At 37.7% G+C, this 16396-nt stretch overlaps 1 protein-coding gene across 1 annotated transcript in view; it reads right to left on the bottom strand.

Annotated features, from left to right (window-relative positions):
* brinp3a.2 (bone morphogenetic protein/retinoic acid inducible neural-specific 3a, tandem duplicate 2) overlaps positions 1 to 16396 on the bottom strand; it is an 88373-nt gene that overhangs the window by 46814 nt on the left and 25163 nt on the right. Inside the window, exon 2 of the mRNA XM_047375878.1 lies at positions 12771 to 13135. Coding sequence (XP_047231834.1) covers positions 12771 to 12991 — 221 coding nt within the window. The 5' untranslated portion in view covers positions 12992 to 13135. The remainder of the gene's footprint in view (positions 1 to 12770; positions 13136 to 16396) is intronic.

Below are 16396 nucleotides of genomic sequence, written 5' to 3'. Positions count from 1 at the left end.
AGTGCAGTCCTAGCAACAGCAAAGATACTGAGAAGGACCCTCAAGCTCCCAGGCCTCTAGAAGAGGACTAGAACTTGAGATGAACAGCCAGACACTCCACTCAGGGAAATAGGGGGTGGGTAACAGAGGAGTTTTGTATGCTGGATATCAGTGGCGGATGCTGGTCTTTCAAGGAGGGGAAGCTCAATTTCAAGATCGCTGATTCACTAATTTCGCTGTCAATCAAAAAGGGATTCAGCCTCAGACAGATCATCCAATCATCATGCAGAAGCTGAGCGTCTGGGCCAGCCGAGGCCAGCCCACTGCCCCATAGACACCCAGAGACGCTGAGTGTCCGATGGGCGGGACAAAGCCCAGCATTTTTGCTTCGCTTGAACTCACTGTTTAAAGCACTGTGAAGCTGTGGGAATGAGCGATAGGAAAGCCACGTCATTACCAGTGATAAGAAGCTGATTCTGAACAAAAGCTGAGCGCGTTGTAGCGCATATTTAGTCAATGACATGTACACATAACAGTGTATATTTGTTCACTTATTTTTTGACATTTTAGTAGTCTTGCAGTCTTAGAGCAATCGCCACTGCTGTATATGTATTGAATAGATAGTATCTCTGATGGTACATTATTTTCAAGTCTTGTCACAAGTTCTCATTTGAATTTAAGTCTGGACTTTGGCTGGTTCATTCTAACATATTAAGATGCTCTACAAGACGTTTGATCTTTTTTTTTTGATTGACTTAAGATTACTTACGTTAACTTTCAAAATAGATAATGTTTGTTTAAAGGTTCAAGCAAAATATACAAATTTGAAGTAAGATCAAATCCTTTTTTATAGCAATTATCATCTTACATCTGTCCAGATTAATACTGTAAACCATTGATACCCGAGATACAGATACTCGTACTCGTCGTCGTACTCGTCTTCTACTTTACTCAGAACTGGGTCGTGGGGGCAGCAGACTCAGTAGAGACACCCAGGTTTCCCTCTCCCCAGACGCCTCCTCTAGCTCCTCTGGGGGGAGCCCAGATCAGTCAAGAGACATAGTCCCTCCAGCGTGTCCTGGGCCGTCCCCTGGGCCTCCTCCCGGTGGGAGGTGCCTGGAACACCTCCTGAGGGAGGCGCCCAGGAGACATCTGGTATAGATGTTCGAACCACCTCAATTGAGTCCTCTCGATGTGGAGAAGCAGTGGCTCTACTCCTAGCCCTTCCCAGATGTCCGAGCTCCTCACCCTATCTCTAAGGGAGTGCCCAGCTACCCTACAGAGGAAGCTCATTTCAGCCGCTTGTATCCAGGATCTTGTTTTTTCGGTCATGACCCAAAGTTCATGGCCATAGGTGAGGGTAGGAACATAGACCGACCAGTAAATCCAGAGCTTTGCTTTCCAACTCAGCTCTCTCTTCACCACAATGGACCAGCACGGCGTCCCTATTATTGCGGCAGCCGCACAAAACTCCCTTCACTCATGAACAAGACCCCAAGAGAACTCCTCCACTTGAGGCAGGAACTCCCCTCCAACCTGAAGAGAAGCCACCCTTTTCTTATATTCTTAAAAATTATGCTATTTGATGGAAATGTGGTAAAGGCTTAGGTGTCAACTGAATGTTTTAGAATGGTGGGTTTGCAATTAACCTTCCATGGACCACGTGACACAGTTGAGCGCTTTTAGCCACTTTTAATTTTTATTTTCAGTATTTTGCCCATGTTAATGCTAATTGCATCACATTATCCAGATTGTAATTGTTTAGATCAAGGTTAAACATTTTCACCTCATTTCTCATTAAATCTTTACAGGTTGAGTGGAAATTAGATTTTGTTTTTCATTTTAATGAAACTATATTAACCACAAGCAGAGCTAATATAGTGGTTCAAATTAAGCCCTTCTGTTTCTTATTGTTGCATTGACATACAACACAAAACAGCCTAGATAAATCTTACACACACTCCAAACACCCCAAAAATTCCAGTCATTTTTTCCAGTCACATTTAATTTTGTGTTTTTTCTAAAAACAAATTATGCTTTTATGACAAAATGTAAAACATATTTTGCAAATGAATAAAAAACTTATTCCAATTGGTGCTAAAAAAAACAGTAAACCTTTGAAAGTGAAAATTAGTTTAGATTTGTTTAGAACACTTTTCATAGGGTTTAACAGACTGACTATCAAAGCTTCAGTTTATTTTATTCAGGTTTTTTTTTCTAGCTTGACAGGTACCCATACAATTTACTCCGGTCTGAAATATTATATATATTCAAATTGTATTCCAATAAAACTATCACAGAGATAATCCCAATATAATATGCTTAGAAAAAAGGCCAAGCCTATGTCATCCCTCCTACCTTCACCCTGGTGAATATGGCAGCTTTCCCGTGGCAACATTTGCTGTGAACAGGTGGCTTAGGTGGAAGGCCCACATTGTGTTTGTATTCAAAGCCATGGGCATACTTTCCAGTAAATCCACAAAGCACACAAACTCGAATATGCTCACAAATCCTTAAAAAACACAAACCTCCCTTCATTTACTTCGTGGGACTAGTTAAACTTCTTTCAAATTCAATCAACAAGAAATGCAGGAAATTGAGTAGTGGCATAACGTAGTGTGAATTTAGTACTCTATCACTGCTGAGGTAGCTGAACTAACTGATTCTGGTAATTCATCTACTGTTATTGAGTGTTTATTAGGATTTAGCACTGATCTGAACTGTGCCTGAGGAGGACAAGAAAGGAAAATAATGTCACTTCCAAACACCCCTGCTCTTTGCTCTTACAAAAGGACGGACCTACAAACCAAAATACTGCATCAAAAAATACCATTTGCCAAAAAGATCACTAAAACTATCTCAGTTAGCTCTCGGTCTTTCATAAAAAAAAGATAGATAGATAGATAGATAGATAGATAGATAGATAGATAGATAGATAGATAGATAGATAGATAGATAGATAGATAGATAGATAGATAGATAGATAGATAGATAGATAGATAGATAGATAGATAGATAGATAGATAGATAGATAGATAGATAGATAGATAGATAGATAGATAGATAGATAGATAGATAGATAGATAGATAGATAGATAGATAGATAGATAGATAGATAGATAGATAGATAGATAGATAGATAGATAGATAGATACAGTACTGTGCAAAAGTTTAAGGCAGGTGTGAAAAGAGGATGCTTTCAGAAATATAAATAACTGTTTATTTTTTATCAATTTACAAAATGCTAAGTGAGCGAACCCAAACATACAGCAGAAGTCATTAAGAACTATATTCAGCGTGAAGAAGAACAAGAATTACTGGAAGTGATGGTATGGTCCCCACAGAGCGCTGATCTCAACACCATCCAGTGTGTCTGGGATTACATGAAGAGACAGAAGAATATGAGAAAGCCTACATCCACAGAAAATCTGTGGTTAGTCCTCCAAGATGTCTGAAACAACCTACCAGCTAAGTTCCTTCAAAAACTGTGTGCAAGTGGACCTAGAACAATTAATGTCGTTTTAAAAGCAAAGGGTGGTCACACCAAATATTGATTTGGTTTAAATTTATCTTGTGTTAATTTACTGCATTTTGTTGATTGATGAAAATAGATGATTAACACTTGCATGTTTGAAAGCATTCTTTGTTTATAGCATTTATTTAGCTGTACCTGCCTAAAACGTTTGCACAGTACTGTGTGTGTATATATATATATATATGTTATGATTTCGGGTTGTTTGGTTTTTGGTTTCTGGTTTTTTTCTTATGTTTTTCAAAGTTAAGGTTTTGACTCGTTCTTTTGTTATTATTCTTCTTAGATTTTGAATCATGCTTCTGTTATTTTCCTGGTCATGCTTTAGTTTTGTCATCTTGTTCATGTTTTGTCAAGTTTGGTTTTGTTTGTATATTAGAGTCTCTGTTTTTGCCGCAGCCACGTTTAGTTCTGTCTGTCAATTAAGTTTATTCTGTTCACCTGCTTCAAGTTAATCTGTCTCCTTGCTCCACCTGGTTTTCACTCCATGTATACACACCTGTTCAGTTGGTCATGGCGGAAACTTCTCTCATGCTCATGTCTAGTTTTCATGCTCAAGTCTTGTTTTTTGATCATGCCATGCCCGTCTTGCCTGCCCATTTGTTTTATTCCTATATATATATATATATATATATATATATATATATATATATATATATATATATATGGGTTGGACAGTGAAACTGAAACACCTGTCATTTTATTGTGGGAGGTTTCATGGCTAAATTGGACCAGCCTGGTAGCCAGTCTACATTGATTGCACATTGCACCAGTAAGAGCAGAGTGTGAAGGTTCAATTAGCAGGGTAAGAGCACAGATTTTCTCAAAATATTGAAATACACACAACATTATGGGTGACATACCATAGTTCAAAAGAGGACAAATTGTTGGTGCACATCTTGCTGGCGCATCTGTGACCAAGACAGCAAGTCTTTGTAATGTATCAAGAGCCACGGTATCCAGGGTAATGTCAGCATACCACCAAGAAGGACGAACCACATCCAACAGGATTAACTGTGGACGCAAGAGGAAGCTGTCTGAAGGGATGTTTGGGTGCTAACCCGGATTGTATCCAAAAAACATAAAACCATGGCTGCCCAAATCACGGCAGAATTAAATGTGCACCTCAAATCTCCTGTTTCTACCAGACCTGTCCATCGGGAGCTCCACCGGGTCAATATACACGGCTGGGCTGCTATAGCCAAACCTTTGGTCACTCATGCCAATGCCAAACGTCGGTTTCAATGGTGCAAGGAGCGCAACTCTTGGGCTGTGGACAATGTGAAACATGTATTGTTCTCTGATGAGTCCACCTTTACTGTTTTCCCCACATCCGGGAGAGTTACGGTGTGGAGAATCCCCAAAGAAGCGTACCACCCAGACTGTTACATGCCCAGAGTGAAGCATGGGGGTGGATCAGTGATGGTTTGTGCTGCCATATCATGGCATTCCCCTGGCCCAATACTTGTGCTAGATGGGCGCGTCACTGACAAGGACTACCGAACCATTCTTGAGGACCATGTGCATCCAATGGTTCAAACATTGTATCCTGAAGGTGGTGCCGTGTATCAGGATGACAATGCACCAATACACACAGCAAGACTGGTGAAAGATTGGTTTGATGAACATGAAAGTGAAGTTGAACATCTCCCATGGCCTGCACAGTCACCAGATCTAAATATTATTGAGCCACTTTGGTGTGTTTTGGAGGAGCGAGTCAGGAAACATTTTCCTCCACTAGTATCACGCTTATTGACGCTGTATTGGCCGCAAAATGAGGCCCTACACCATACTAATAAATTACTGTGGTCTAAAACCAGGTGTTTCAGTTTCATTGTCCAAGCCCTGTACATGTACAGTACAGACCAAACGTTTGGACACACCTTCTCATTCAAAGAATTGTATTTATTTTCATGACTATGAATATTGTAGCTTCACACTGAAGGCATCAAAACTATGAATTAACACATGTGGAATTATATACTGAACAAAAAAGTGTGAAACTACTGAAAATAGGTCTTATATTCTAGGTTCTTCAAAGTAGCCACCTTTTGCTTTGATTACTGATCCGCACACTCTTGGCATTCTGTTGATGAGCTTCAAGAGGTAGTCACCTGAAATGGTTTTCACTTCACAGGTGTGCCCTGTCAGGTTTAATAAGTGGGATTTCAAGCCTTATAAATGGGGTTGTGACCATCAGTTGTGTTGTGCAGGAGGTGGATACTCCTACTAAATAGACTGTTAGAATTTGTATTATGGCAAGAAAAAAGCAACTAAGTAAAGAAAAACGAGTGGCCATCATTACTTTAAGAAATGAAGGTTAGTCAGTCCGAACAATTGGGAAGACTTTGAAAGAGTCCCCAAGTGCAGTCGCAAAAACCATCAAGCGCTACAAAGAAACTGGCTCACATGAGAACTGCGCCAGAAAAGGAAGACCAAGAGTCACCTCCGCTGCGGACGATACGTTCATCCGAGTCACCAGCCTCAGAAATCGCAGGTTAACAGCAGCTCAGATTAGAGAACAGGTCAATGCCACACAGAGTTCTAGCAGCAGACACATCTCTAGAACAACTGTTAAGAGGAGACTGTGTGAATCAGGCCTTCATGGTAAAATAGCTGCTAGGAAACCACTGCTGAGGACAGGCAACAAGCAGAAGAGACTTGTTTGGGCTAAAGAACACAAGGAATGGACATTAGACCACGTTTTGGTGAAACAGATGCTGACAAGATGCTGACAATATTTGAAAACATCAATGTTTTTAGAGATAAAAAGCAGCAGTTCGTCCATTTTGTTAGCCAGGGAGTGCACAATAGCCAGGTGGACTGAGGGCAAGGATGTGTGGAGTGCCCATTGCTGAAGCTTGACAAGCACGCTCCCTCACATTTTACCTTGTCTGTGTCTCCAGAAATCCCACTGCACTGCCAACCAAGAACTCTGTGAACTTGGGGTCAATGAAAAATGGAGAGAAAATGCTTATATTTAAGCACTTCCATAAATGCCAAAACAATGGTGTCTATGGACATTATTTATGAAGTTGCAGTGCTTATACTGTGGCATTTTTAAACACAACCAAAACTATGTGCCAGTGTGGATTAGGTGGAGACCAAACAGCAGACGTTACAGTATCAGATAAGGTGGAATGCAATGCTAGCACATTATTTACTTACGTAGATGAAACACTTTGATGGGGTATTAGAATTGACTAAAAAAGTGAATGCTGCAAAAAATAATCTCTAATAGTCAGCAGATATACTACTCCGATTTTAATGTTTGCAGATGGTAACACTAGCAAGTTGTTAAAAACGGATCACCACAAAGTTGAGATATGTAATTTGGGAGCACATTGCATACTGTACAATTATTAAAGCCAGTGTAAAACCAAAAGGGATATTTTGAATTCTGTCTTGGCATCAACTACTGATTAATATGGAAGAATATACAGAACTGAAACACGAGGGTAAGTAGTGCAGTGAACCTCTGAGCTAAATATAGTACAATTCTAATTTGCCTATAATTAGCAATACAATATGTTTATACTTTATGACATAGTTTTCAGAGAATCAAAACAATTTCTGAGACTGATGGTGTTTTCGTGTTGTAGAATGATCTTTGGTTCTAAAAACGGTATTTCCCTAAATTAAAATTGACCCTCAAGAAGGTGCTTGAGATTTCAAAACAATTCAATCTCAAGGTGTAGGGAGATTTCATTAAAAATGCCAAGTTCTTGGTAGCTCTAGGGGGAAATTTAATGAATCACCAAAGGAAGTAGTAGGTTTTATTTGCCTAGGGTCAAAAAATGTCTGTACTGAATTCAGTCTATTTTATTATTCTAGCCTGAAATATTCTGCAGTCTGTTGGAGCAGCGTGTGATCACCCACACCGATTGACCATAGGGGAATCTAAAAAAAACTGTAAAATAGAACAATAATAGAGTAATAATGTCATCTGTATGTGTTTTCTAATCTACAAAACAAATATTGATCTTTCATTGCCTACAGCAATAAACCAAAGTAGTGAGTTAGACAAAAATTACAGCATTGATTTATCCAGGCATGTAAAACAAGAAGAATGAAGTAAAATAGTCTTAAGGTTAAGGTCAAACATGTTTTAAAGAGCCCTTTAGAGAGCATTTTCCCCCAAGTGACAACTGCTAGTTTTTAAAACCCTCAGAGGAGACTTCAGGAAAAGAGATGAGATGACAAACATAAGCAAAAATGTAGCACTGGGATGTTAAGCACAGTGGGGAGAGTCTGCTTTAAAACTCTCACCTCAACTCCGTTCAGAGCATCTGCAAACTCCCTTGTGGTTTGGGAAATCAGCTGTTGTTCCATATACTTGAAGTGCCTCCTATATCAAACAGACATTGCTTTTGTTTTGATCTCATCAAGTTCCGAGGGAGGGTGTACCATATGTGCTCTGGTTTGTTAAACGAATTGTCTCTGGTAAATTATTTGAATCCCGCTGTTTTAGTTCATTATTTATTGATGTGCAGGTAATGTATTTGGAAAAAAAAAGCACAACAGCTTGTTATAACCTGGGGAGGTACATCAAAGTTTGTGAACTGTAAGCCTAAAATAATTATTTCTTGAGGAAACTCATTACAATTGACATATGCCTAAAGTTGTCGCATACTTTAAGTGCTTATGCTTAGCAACGCAGTGCTTCCCAAAAAACTGATAAAGACCCTTAAAAAGCATTTTTTTGTTGAAATTACATCTATATTTATTCCATTGACATCTATGCTAAAATTCTGATATATTTGGTCTAAAAATAAAAGATCAGAGTAAATCTAACTAAGATTTTTTTATATTTATTAGAAGTGTCAATCTAGATCAGTTTGAGCTGAGATTGTAAAGAAATTCAAAAACATTAGAATGGGCTGGGCTTGAAATGAGAACCCCTTAATTACCAGCATACTGTCTATCCTAGATGAGCATCTACTATATACTCCATGACTCTTTGTTGATACTGGTAATGGTTTTATAGATGTTGCTATAAAATTACAAACTTTTTTAACAAATAAAAATAAGCTCATTCTGTAGTTGTTACAAGAACATTTTGTCAGAGCAGCATCATCTCTGTGTATTGAAGGCAATAAGTTACCTTTAAAGGTTCAGAAGTGCTGGGACTAACAATTTTGGGTGAAAATCTTGATTCATGCTGAATTGTTTTTTACTTTTCAATTTTCATTAAGACAAATTCATCTCTGGTAATTTATAGAATGTGTCTTATCATCAGAGCACTGATGTGCGTCTTCAATCTTTAAACACACTTTAGATGGAAATGTGTGTTATTACCATCCACTAGTACAGTACAGATATGTAATTATTACTACTATTCACTCAATTTTCAGCTCACTTCCCACAAATTGATATTATTACTACAACATCACGACTCATAAAAAGATTAGATTTGTTCATTTATACTGAATCAAATGGAACTTTGAGTTTTGGCTATCTGCCATTTTTGCAAGAGCGTTTTGTTGTTCTTACTTTTTTTTAATTCTAAGTCAAAGCTTAGAGCTCATTTAGAACAAGCAGTATTTTCTATCTTGGTATGTAGATCTAAATTAGGGCTAGGTATAGACTTAGCATTGACTGATATATAAATTAGGTCTATGTGTCGGCTTAACATTAAAATCAAGTATGTTGCTCGAATGGCTCATATTTTAAATCCACAGTTGTTATGTGTACAACAAGAAAATGTCTTAATATTTTCGGCGATGAGAAAAAAAGTTACTTCTGAGATGCACAGCAATACAGACATGGATCTCACTCAAGTGTTACAATTATTGAACAAGATTGAAAGTATGAGGCCAAAGAAAATGATTGCATAGAATTGCTACTGACTTTTAGAGAGCAGCAAAACAATGATGTTTTGTAACTAAATAGTTTTTTTATGCTCATTTGCACTTAAAATCACAAAAATTAAACAGCTGTATTGTCTGGCTAACATTTTAGTAGCAATATTTTGTATGCTGTGTTAAAAAAGGTATTTAGCGACATAGTCCAGAAAGGCTTCAATAAGTAATTACCAAAATTCTTAAATCAGACATTGGTGTAAAGAATCTCCTGAAAAGACCAGAGTAGTAAAAAAACAAATGCGGTGTGCAAACCCTGACTCACAAAGATTTTATATGTCAGTAAAAAAAAACAAAAAAAAAACATATTAGTTTCACCAGCCAAAATGTCTTCAACTTCAAGAAATACAACAAGCTTGAATGGTCAGCCAAGAATTATAAAAAGGTGCTGTCAGTATTGCCTTCCAACTCAGAGAGAGTAGTTAATCACTATAGGTAGGGATTTTAATGGCTTTGGTTGTAGAGAACACCATGTGGTACATGTTGCAAAAGACCTTGTTGTAAAATGGCAAATGTCCCTCCTTAAAAACAGCCATGCTTGCACTCCTGAACTGAACTAAAGCTTGTGTAAAACACTTGTTGAGCAAATCTACTCAAGTACTCAATAAACATGATATGTGGCAACTCATTCATCTAAAACAGACACTGAAGGAGAAAAGGAGAAAAAACAGCTTTTCATATCATGGATGGATGTCTGATGCTTTGAAACAATTTAGTTTTATTTATGGCTTCAGTTTGTGCTAATTTCAAATGGAAATTCATTATATTAAGTGCCATATAGCAATATTTTACAAACTAAGTATAAATGACAATACATTTTTTTAATATAGTCAAACACATTTGAAAGCAAATGTCAATATTTCCAGTAAGCTGATAGAAGGAATCCAGCTAAATCTTTAGTTGCTGTTTAATTGTAGGACACTCACTTTTGTAATGTCCAAAAACACATATATTACTGGTTTAGAAAAGCATTCTCCCTCGAGAAAATATTATCTGTGAATTTTTTAATTAAAACAATCTTGCAATTTTTTTTTCTAAACCCAGTCCAGCTCGCAAAATCATCATCACAGTTCACCCACGCCGGCACTCTAAGAAAGCTATTTTTTTGCCAAAAGAGTTCCAATCCCAAAGCTGTCTAGTTCGGTTTATGAGATCAAATGGGACTGAATTCAAGTGAATTCAATTTGGAGAGATTTACAGGCTATTTACTTTTTAGGTTAGTTTTTCCTTTTAATATCAACACAATTAATCAGTGCCGCATTGTGGTAATCTAGTGGGCTTCAAACACAACCTTGCAGCTGACAGAAACCTCTCAGGGGATTCTGTGATAATGCAGAGTAATAAGTACTAAGAGCTCACTAATCACTTGGCCACATGATAAGACTATTAATCTTGTCGCCCATGCAGCTCAGCTCCAATGGACCACTGCCATTTGCCAGAGAAGGAAAAATTAAAAAGCTTTAACATGGCAACTGATCACATACGTAAGCTATAAAGCATCCTCACAGCAATCCATAGATGTCAAGAACCCTGTCCATCCATTTCCAGCAGACCGGACATCCTCCACCTTATAGATGATGGATATGATTCATGACACAATCTCAACTAATAAGCTTGTGTTCCAACACCTCAGACTGTGTTGCTGTCATGACATATCTTTTTTTCTTATTGCACAAATCAACATACCTCATCTGACCACATGATCAGGTGAATGCCTGAGGCACTGGAGGCCAGCAGAATGTGATATACAGGCATCTGATAGCCTCATGCGTGCATGTAACACATCATGATTTTGTCTGCATATGCCAGATTGTGTGAACCCTGACTATGAGGAATTTTTTTCAGCATGACAAACCGAGCCGAATAATGCAGCCTGCCATCAACCCAACCATAAAAAGGGGTTTTCATAAAACACTCTGACCACTGTGCAATAAAAGCTATGTAGCCACATTTTCTTTTCCCTCTATCAGTTTGATATTAATAAGGAAAGTCTCTTAAAGCAAACATATGGGTAATTAAAATATTTCAAAATGCATTGGGGAGTACTAAATGTGCATCAGTGCTGAAAATGCATAATGAAATTAACACAGAAAATAACATGTACTTAACTCTGTTTTAATCTTTGTCCTCACACTCATATTTGGTAAATTTGCAGCCATTCCATAACGACCAGATTTATGGATTGCAAGACTAACAGTTATCATGTAAACAGATTTCTCTATCTTAACTGCAGGTGATCCAGTGTTGCCATGGGCCTCTTGGATGTTTCTCTGATTAATGTTCTCCTTTCCTGGCATATAACTTCGGGAGGATGACCATATCTTGGTAGATTTGCAGTTGTGGCATTCTCTTTCTATTCTTTCATGACGTAATAAAAATAGTGTTTCACGAAACGTCCAGTGCTTGGGATTTTGTTTTATAACCCAACCCTGCTTTAAACTTTTCCACAATCATTTCCCTGACCTGCCTGGTGTGTTCCTTGGTCTTTATGATCTTGTTTGTTCACAAATATTATCCAATAAACCTCTAAGGCTTTAACAGAACAGCTGTTTTATACTATTAACTTACACAGTCGAGGGCTAACTTTAGTATTTATGTTACTTCTGAAGACAATTGGTGGCATTAAATTTTAATAAATGGGACTAGAGTGAAGTTGTCTGGATTCACATGCATGCCAGTTTTTAGTTTCAATTTGTTTAAAAAAAACTTCAGGAGGTATGAGTACTTCAGAAAGGCACTTCTGGCTGAAAAAAAAAACCTAAATATTCTCACAATAAACATTCATTCATTTATCCATTTGCTACACCGTGATTATACATTGAGCAAGAGTAGGTCATCAGACAAAATGTAGAATACCAGCTGGACACATCTTTTGAAAACATGCATCAGAGAGATAATAACTAGCATGGTGCTTAAAGAAAGTATTTAGTCTAAGTGGGAAGATGCAGGATGGTTCATACTCCATATTACTACATTATGTTTTTACACCTTTAGAAATATCTTCATCTAGAGTCTCATAGGTCAAACTTTCTCTGCAGTACGAGTACATTTTCAGTGGGAATAACTACAGTAATTCAAAAAAAAAAAAAAAACTGTTCCTCCTACCTGTCATTTTTTTCATTTTTATCAATCAATTAAAATAGCTGGAGGGTTTCAGAGGTGGATAAGAAGCTGTAACTTCATATTTGCAGCAAAGCCTATGATTAAGAAAGAGATATCAAGTTGTACAAATTCCAATTTTTATTGTCATACTGATATTAAAAAGCTCTGACAGGCATAAGACATTTGCAAAGGCAACTTTGGAGCTTATTTTGTGAAACTAAAGAACGACTTGTCAAATATCTAATGAAGGTGAAGTGATTATTTGAAGATATATTCATCACATGGGCATAACTCACCTATATATTTTGTATCTGGTGGAGAAGCCTTGCCGGTTCTTCTCCACAAAGTCAATATACTCTGGGGAGTGGTGGAAGGGTCCCTTATCCGACAGGAGCCAGTCCAGAGGTCCCCCAGGTCTGTCATTAGGGAGGCTGGCTGTGGCTGCTGTTGCTGTTGCACCGGACCGTAAACACACCCAGCAGTAAAGGCTGAGGCTGATGACGCCCCATAGAGCCATCAGAGATGGAGGGTGGGAGGGAGAGAAAGAGGGATGGAGGCTGGTGGTGATGGGGATGTTCAGCAGACAAATACTCCTGTCATTAGCTGGCTCCTCCACTGGGATAACCAAGGGACCTGCATCACCTCAATGCCTCCCAAACACCTAAAAAATATAAAACAAATTACAGTTATGGACAAAAGCAACATGGCAACCAGCTAGGACACTATAAAACAATTACAACAGACAACAAACTGAATGGCTATATTTTAAAATGCATTGCAGACGTAGGATGAAATGTGTGAGTTTTTGACAATACATTGACCTCTAATTAAGGGCTGCACAATACATCATCATCACAATATCAGTTTGTGCATCATTAATATAAACAAAATAATTTGGAATGTTTTATTTTTGCTTGTTATTTTCAATTGTCAAGAATGCACATTTTGCATGCCAATATGATATTCAGCCTGTTGGATGAAGTTTTAGTACAGTACCTCCTCACACCTGACAGTGCCCAAATTACTTGGTCACAAAGGTCACAGAGAGTATTTGGAACAAGAGAGTGTTTTAAGCATTGTATTACAATTAAGATGCAGGATTGGGCCAAACGTAGAGTGGTGGGGGATGGATGGGTGTAATTGGGTGTAATGCTGGGTGCTCCCCACATGCCTGCAAGATCCATTGCCCCACACCTCAATACCCTACTGATGTGTTGTGTTGCATATGCTAAGGAAAAGGGGATGGTGCCAAGGCACCAGCATTAATCACCCTGGGGGCCAGCTCCCCAACTGGACCCTTTTTGTTCTGTCTGTGCCCACATCAATACAGCTGTGACTGTGGTCAGGCACCCCCACAGATCCCCAAAGATGCCAGGGTAAAGTCCCCCCAGGTGGAAGCAGTCTGGGACAAGTTGAGCCAGCCAAGTGAAATAAGCCCACCGCCAGCCGTCAAGGATCTAGAGACCTGCCGGACCAGCCAGGACCCTAGCAACCACGCAAGCCCAAGCAGGTACACTAAATGGGTTACCTGAGTAAGCGATTTTTTCTTACCAGTTGCCATGTTAAACATGAACTAGACTGTTAGATAATGAGGATCAAATTGGAATGTATATAACTGCATAAATTAAGTAAACAGACTTTATGTTTGAATAGTTGACTAGAAGATTATACAGTTTTATGACAAGTATTCCAAGACAAGTTTTAAATATGATTTTCTGTATTGGCCAAGCTCTTTATTTTTATGGTATTTTCAGATGTTTCCAACAACACATATTGCTACAAACGTATTTCATGAAAATAAGCAACTTCTACACATGCATGTAAGACCTGTGTATTGAAAAAATATATTGAAAAACTGCCGTTGCTGCCGTTGTGAATTTGTCAAATAAAGTAGCTTTTGCAATTTATTTTTCTTTTGAAGAAAACAAGAGACCAGAAAAATACTAAACAAAATTATTTCAAGTATGGTCACCTAAAAAAATTTAAAGTAAAATCCCAGTTTCAAGCCACCAAACTAAAGACTGATAAACAGCATTAACGCTAGTCCACAATGGTCAACTATGTATGTTCATTTTTGGAGGAATGTTGATAACAATATTTGAAAAAGTTAGAGCAGCAGCAGAATGGCAGTATTTTTGAAACAATAACAGCAAGAACTTGTATAAACGTGCAATAAATATAGAAATTATATCTATTTGAACACATGCAAGGAAGCTAATTTTAGATACAGTAAAGCATACATATTTACAGGACAAAAATGAATAAACATTCAAAGCTTACTGATACTTTGATGTATTCATTTTAATAACTGATCTAATTTATTACCCAAGAAAGCTTTCAGCATACAATATTACTCTAGTTTGCACGGACATTGTTTTTTCTAAAGAACTTGGTTGGGGAAAAGAAGAAAAATATCCCGCAACCTTTAAGTAACAAACACTGCAAATCTGACTTTAGATGCTAAGACTAAACTGTTTCAATAATTTCTGGTATAACTCATGGCACTCATTCCCTGTAGCAAGTGTAATCTTGAATGACAAAACCGAAGTAAGCAAAAGCCAAAACTCTGCAGACTTGATTAGTGATATTTCATACACAAGCAGCCACCATGCTTGGTGAATTTCACAGACTTTGGTATAAAAGCTTGAAACAGAAGATATGCCTGAAATTTAGAGGTATAATTCTGAATTTTCTTTTTTTAACCTATTGTGTTGTTCTTCTCAAAGGTAAACTAGAAATCTCTGCAAAGTAGTCCTTATATGGAAATGATCAAACACTATCCAGTATATACTGGAGTAGATTAGTTCAGACTGTGATCCAGAGCTCAGGTTAGTCTTGATCTCCATTTCGAGTGCTGTCAGTCAACTAATGTGGGTTGGTGTTTGGATGGTTTTGAGTCCCATTACAGTATTCTGATGACAATCTGTCAAGTTAACTCAGCCATGTGACTGCTTGTAGGGATAGCACACTAGAAAAATCACACTACTCAGACAACACAGTTGACAGCATGGGTAGAATGTATATCACCATTCATTTTGTGTTCATGCACTGACAGAGGCAGACACAAGTTAATTATTGAAATGTAAGTATGCAGGAGAACCAATCTGATTTTGTGGTTTTTATGAGGTTAGATAGCAGTTTAGAAATAATTTTCAGTCTGACGTCATTCCTTAGACTTAGAGATGCCAGTCTTTATGTGCATCTGTGCAATTTTACATAATATACCTCTTTTATTTGCACAATAAAAAATTAAAATAAATCCTAAAACCTTTATAAAGGATGTCTTTAATGACTGCTTTGTTTTATCTTTAGAGCAAAACATATCCTTAAGAAAAGTATTTCAATACTTTAGTTCTACATTCAGTCAAAATCCTAGGGATGACCAGAATTAGGTAACACGTTTGAAAAGATAGAGTGGGGAGAACAAGTATTTATTTGATACACTGCCGATGAAGCAAGTTTTCCCACTTGCAAAGCAGGTAGAAGTCTTTTATTTTTATCATAGGTACTCTTCAACTGTGAGTGACGACATCTAAAACAAATCCAGAAACTCACATTGTGTGATTTTCACGTAATTAATTAGTTCTTTCTGGATTTTTGTTTTAGATTCTGTCACTCACAGTTGAAAAGTACCTATGAGAAAAAATTAAGACTTCTACATGGTTTGCAAGTGGGAAAACCTGCAAAATGGGCAGTGTATCAAATATTTGTTCTTCCCACTGTAGATAACAACGTTAGCTGTTGAGGAATTCCATAGAACATTTATAATTTATTGTCCACACCCTTTTTTTTTCCACAGTGCACAACCAAATTTTTATGACACATTTTAATTTTGAGGCTCAGTTGCTTTAGCAATAACAGCAACATTTTCTAAACTCGCTGACTTTATAGCACATGTGGTATTATCTACAACAACTGCAGA

This window comes from Girardinichthys multiradiatus, chromosome 9 (genome assembly GCF_021462225.1).
Source record: "Girardinichthys multiradiatus isolate DD_20200921_A chromosome 9, DD_fGirMul_XY1, whole genome shotgun sequence".
NCBI lineage: Eukaryota > Metazoa > Chordata > Actinopteri > Cyprinodontiformes > Goodeidae > Girardinichthys > Girardinichthys multiradiatus.
The sequence above is the reverse complement of the archived record's forward strand: the minus strand, read 5'-3'. Positions and strand labels throughout refer to the sequence as shown.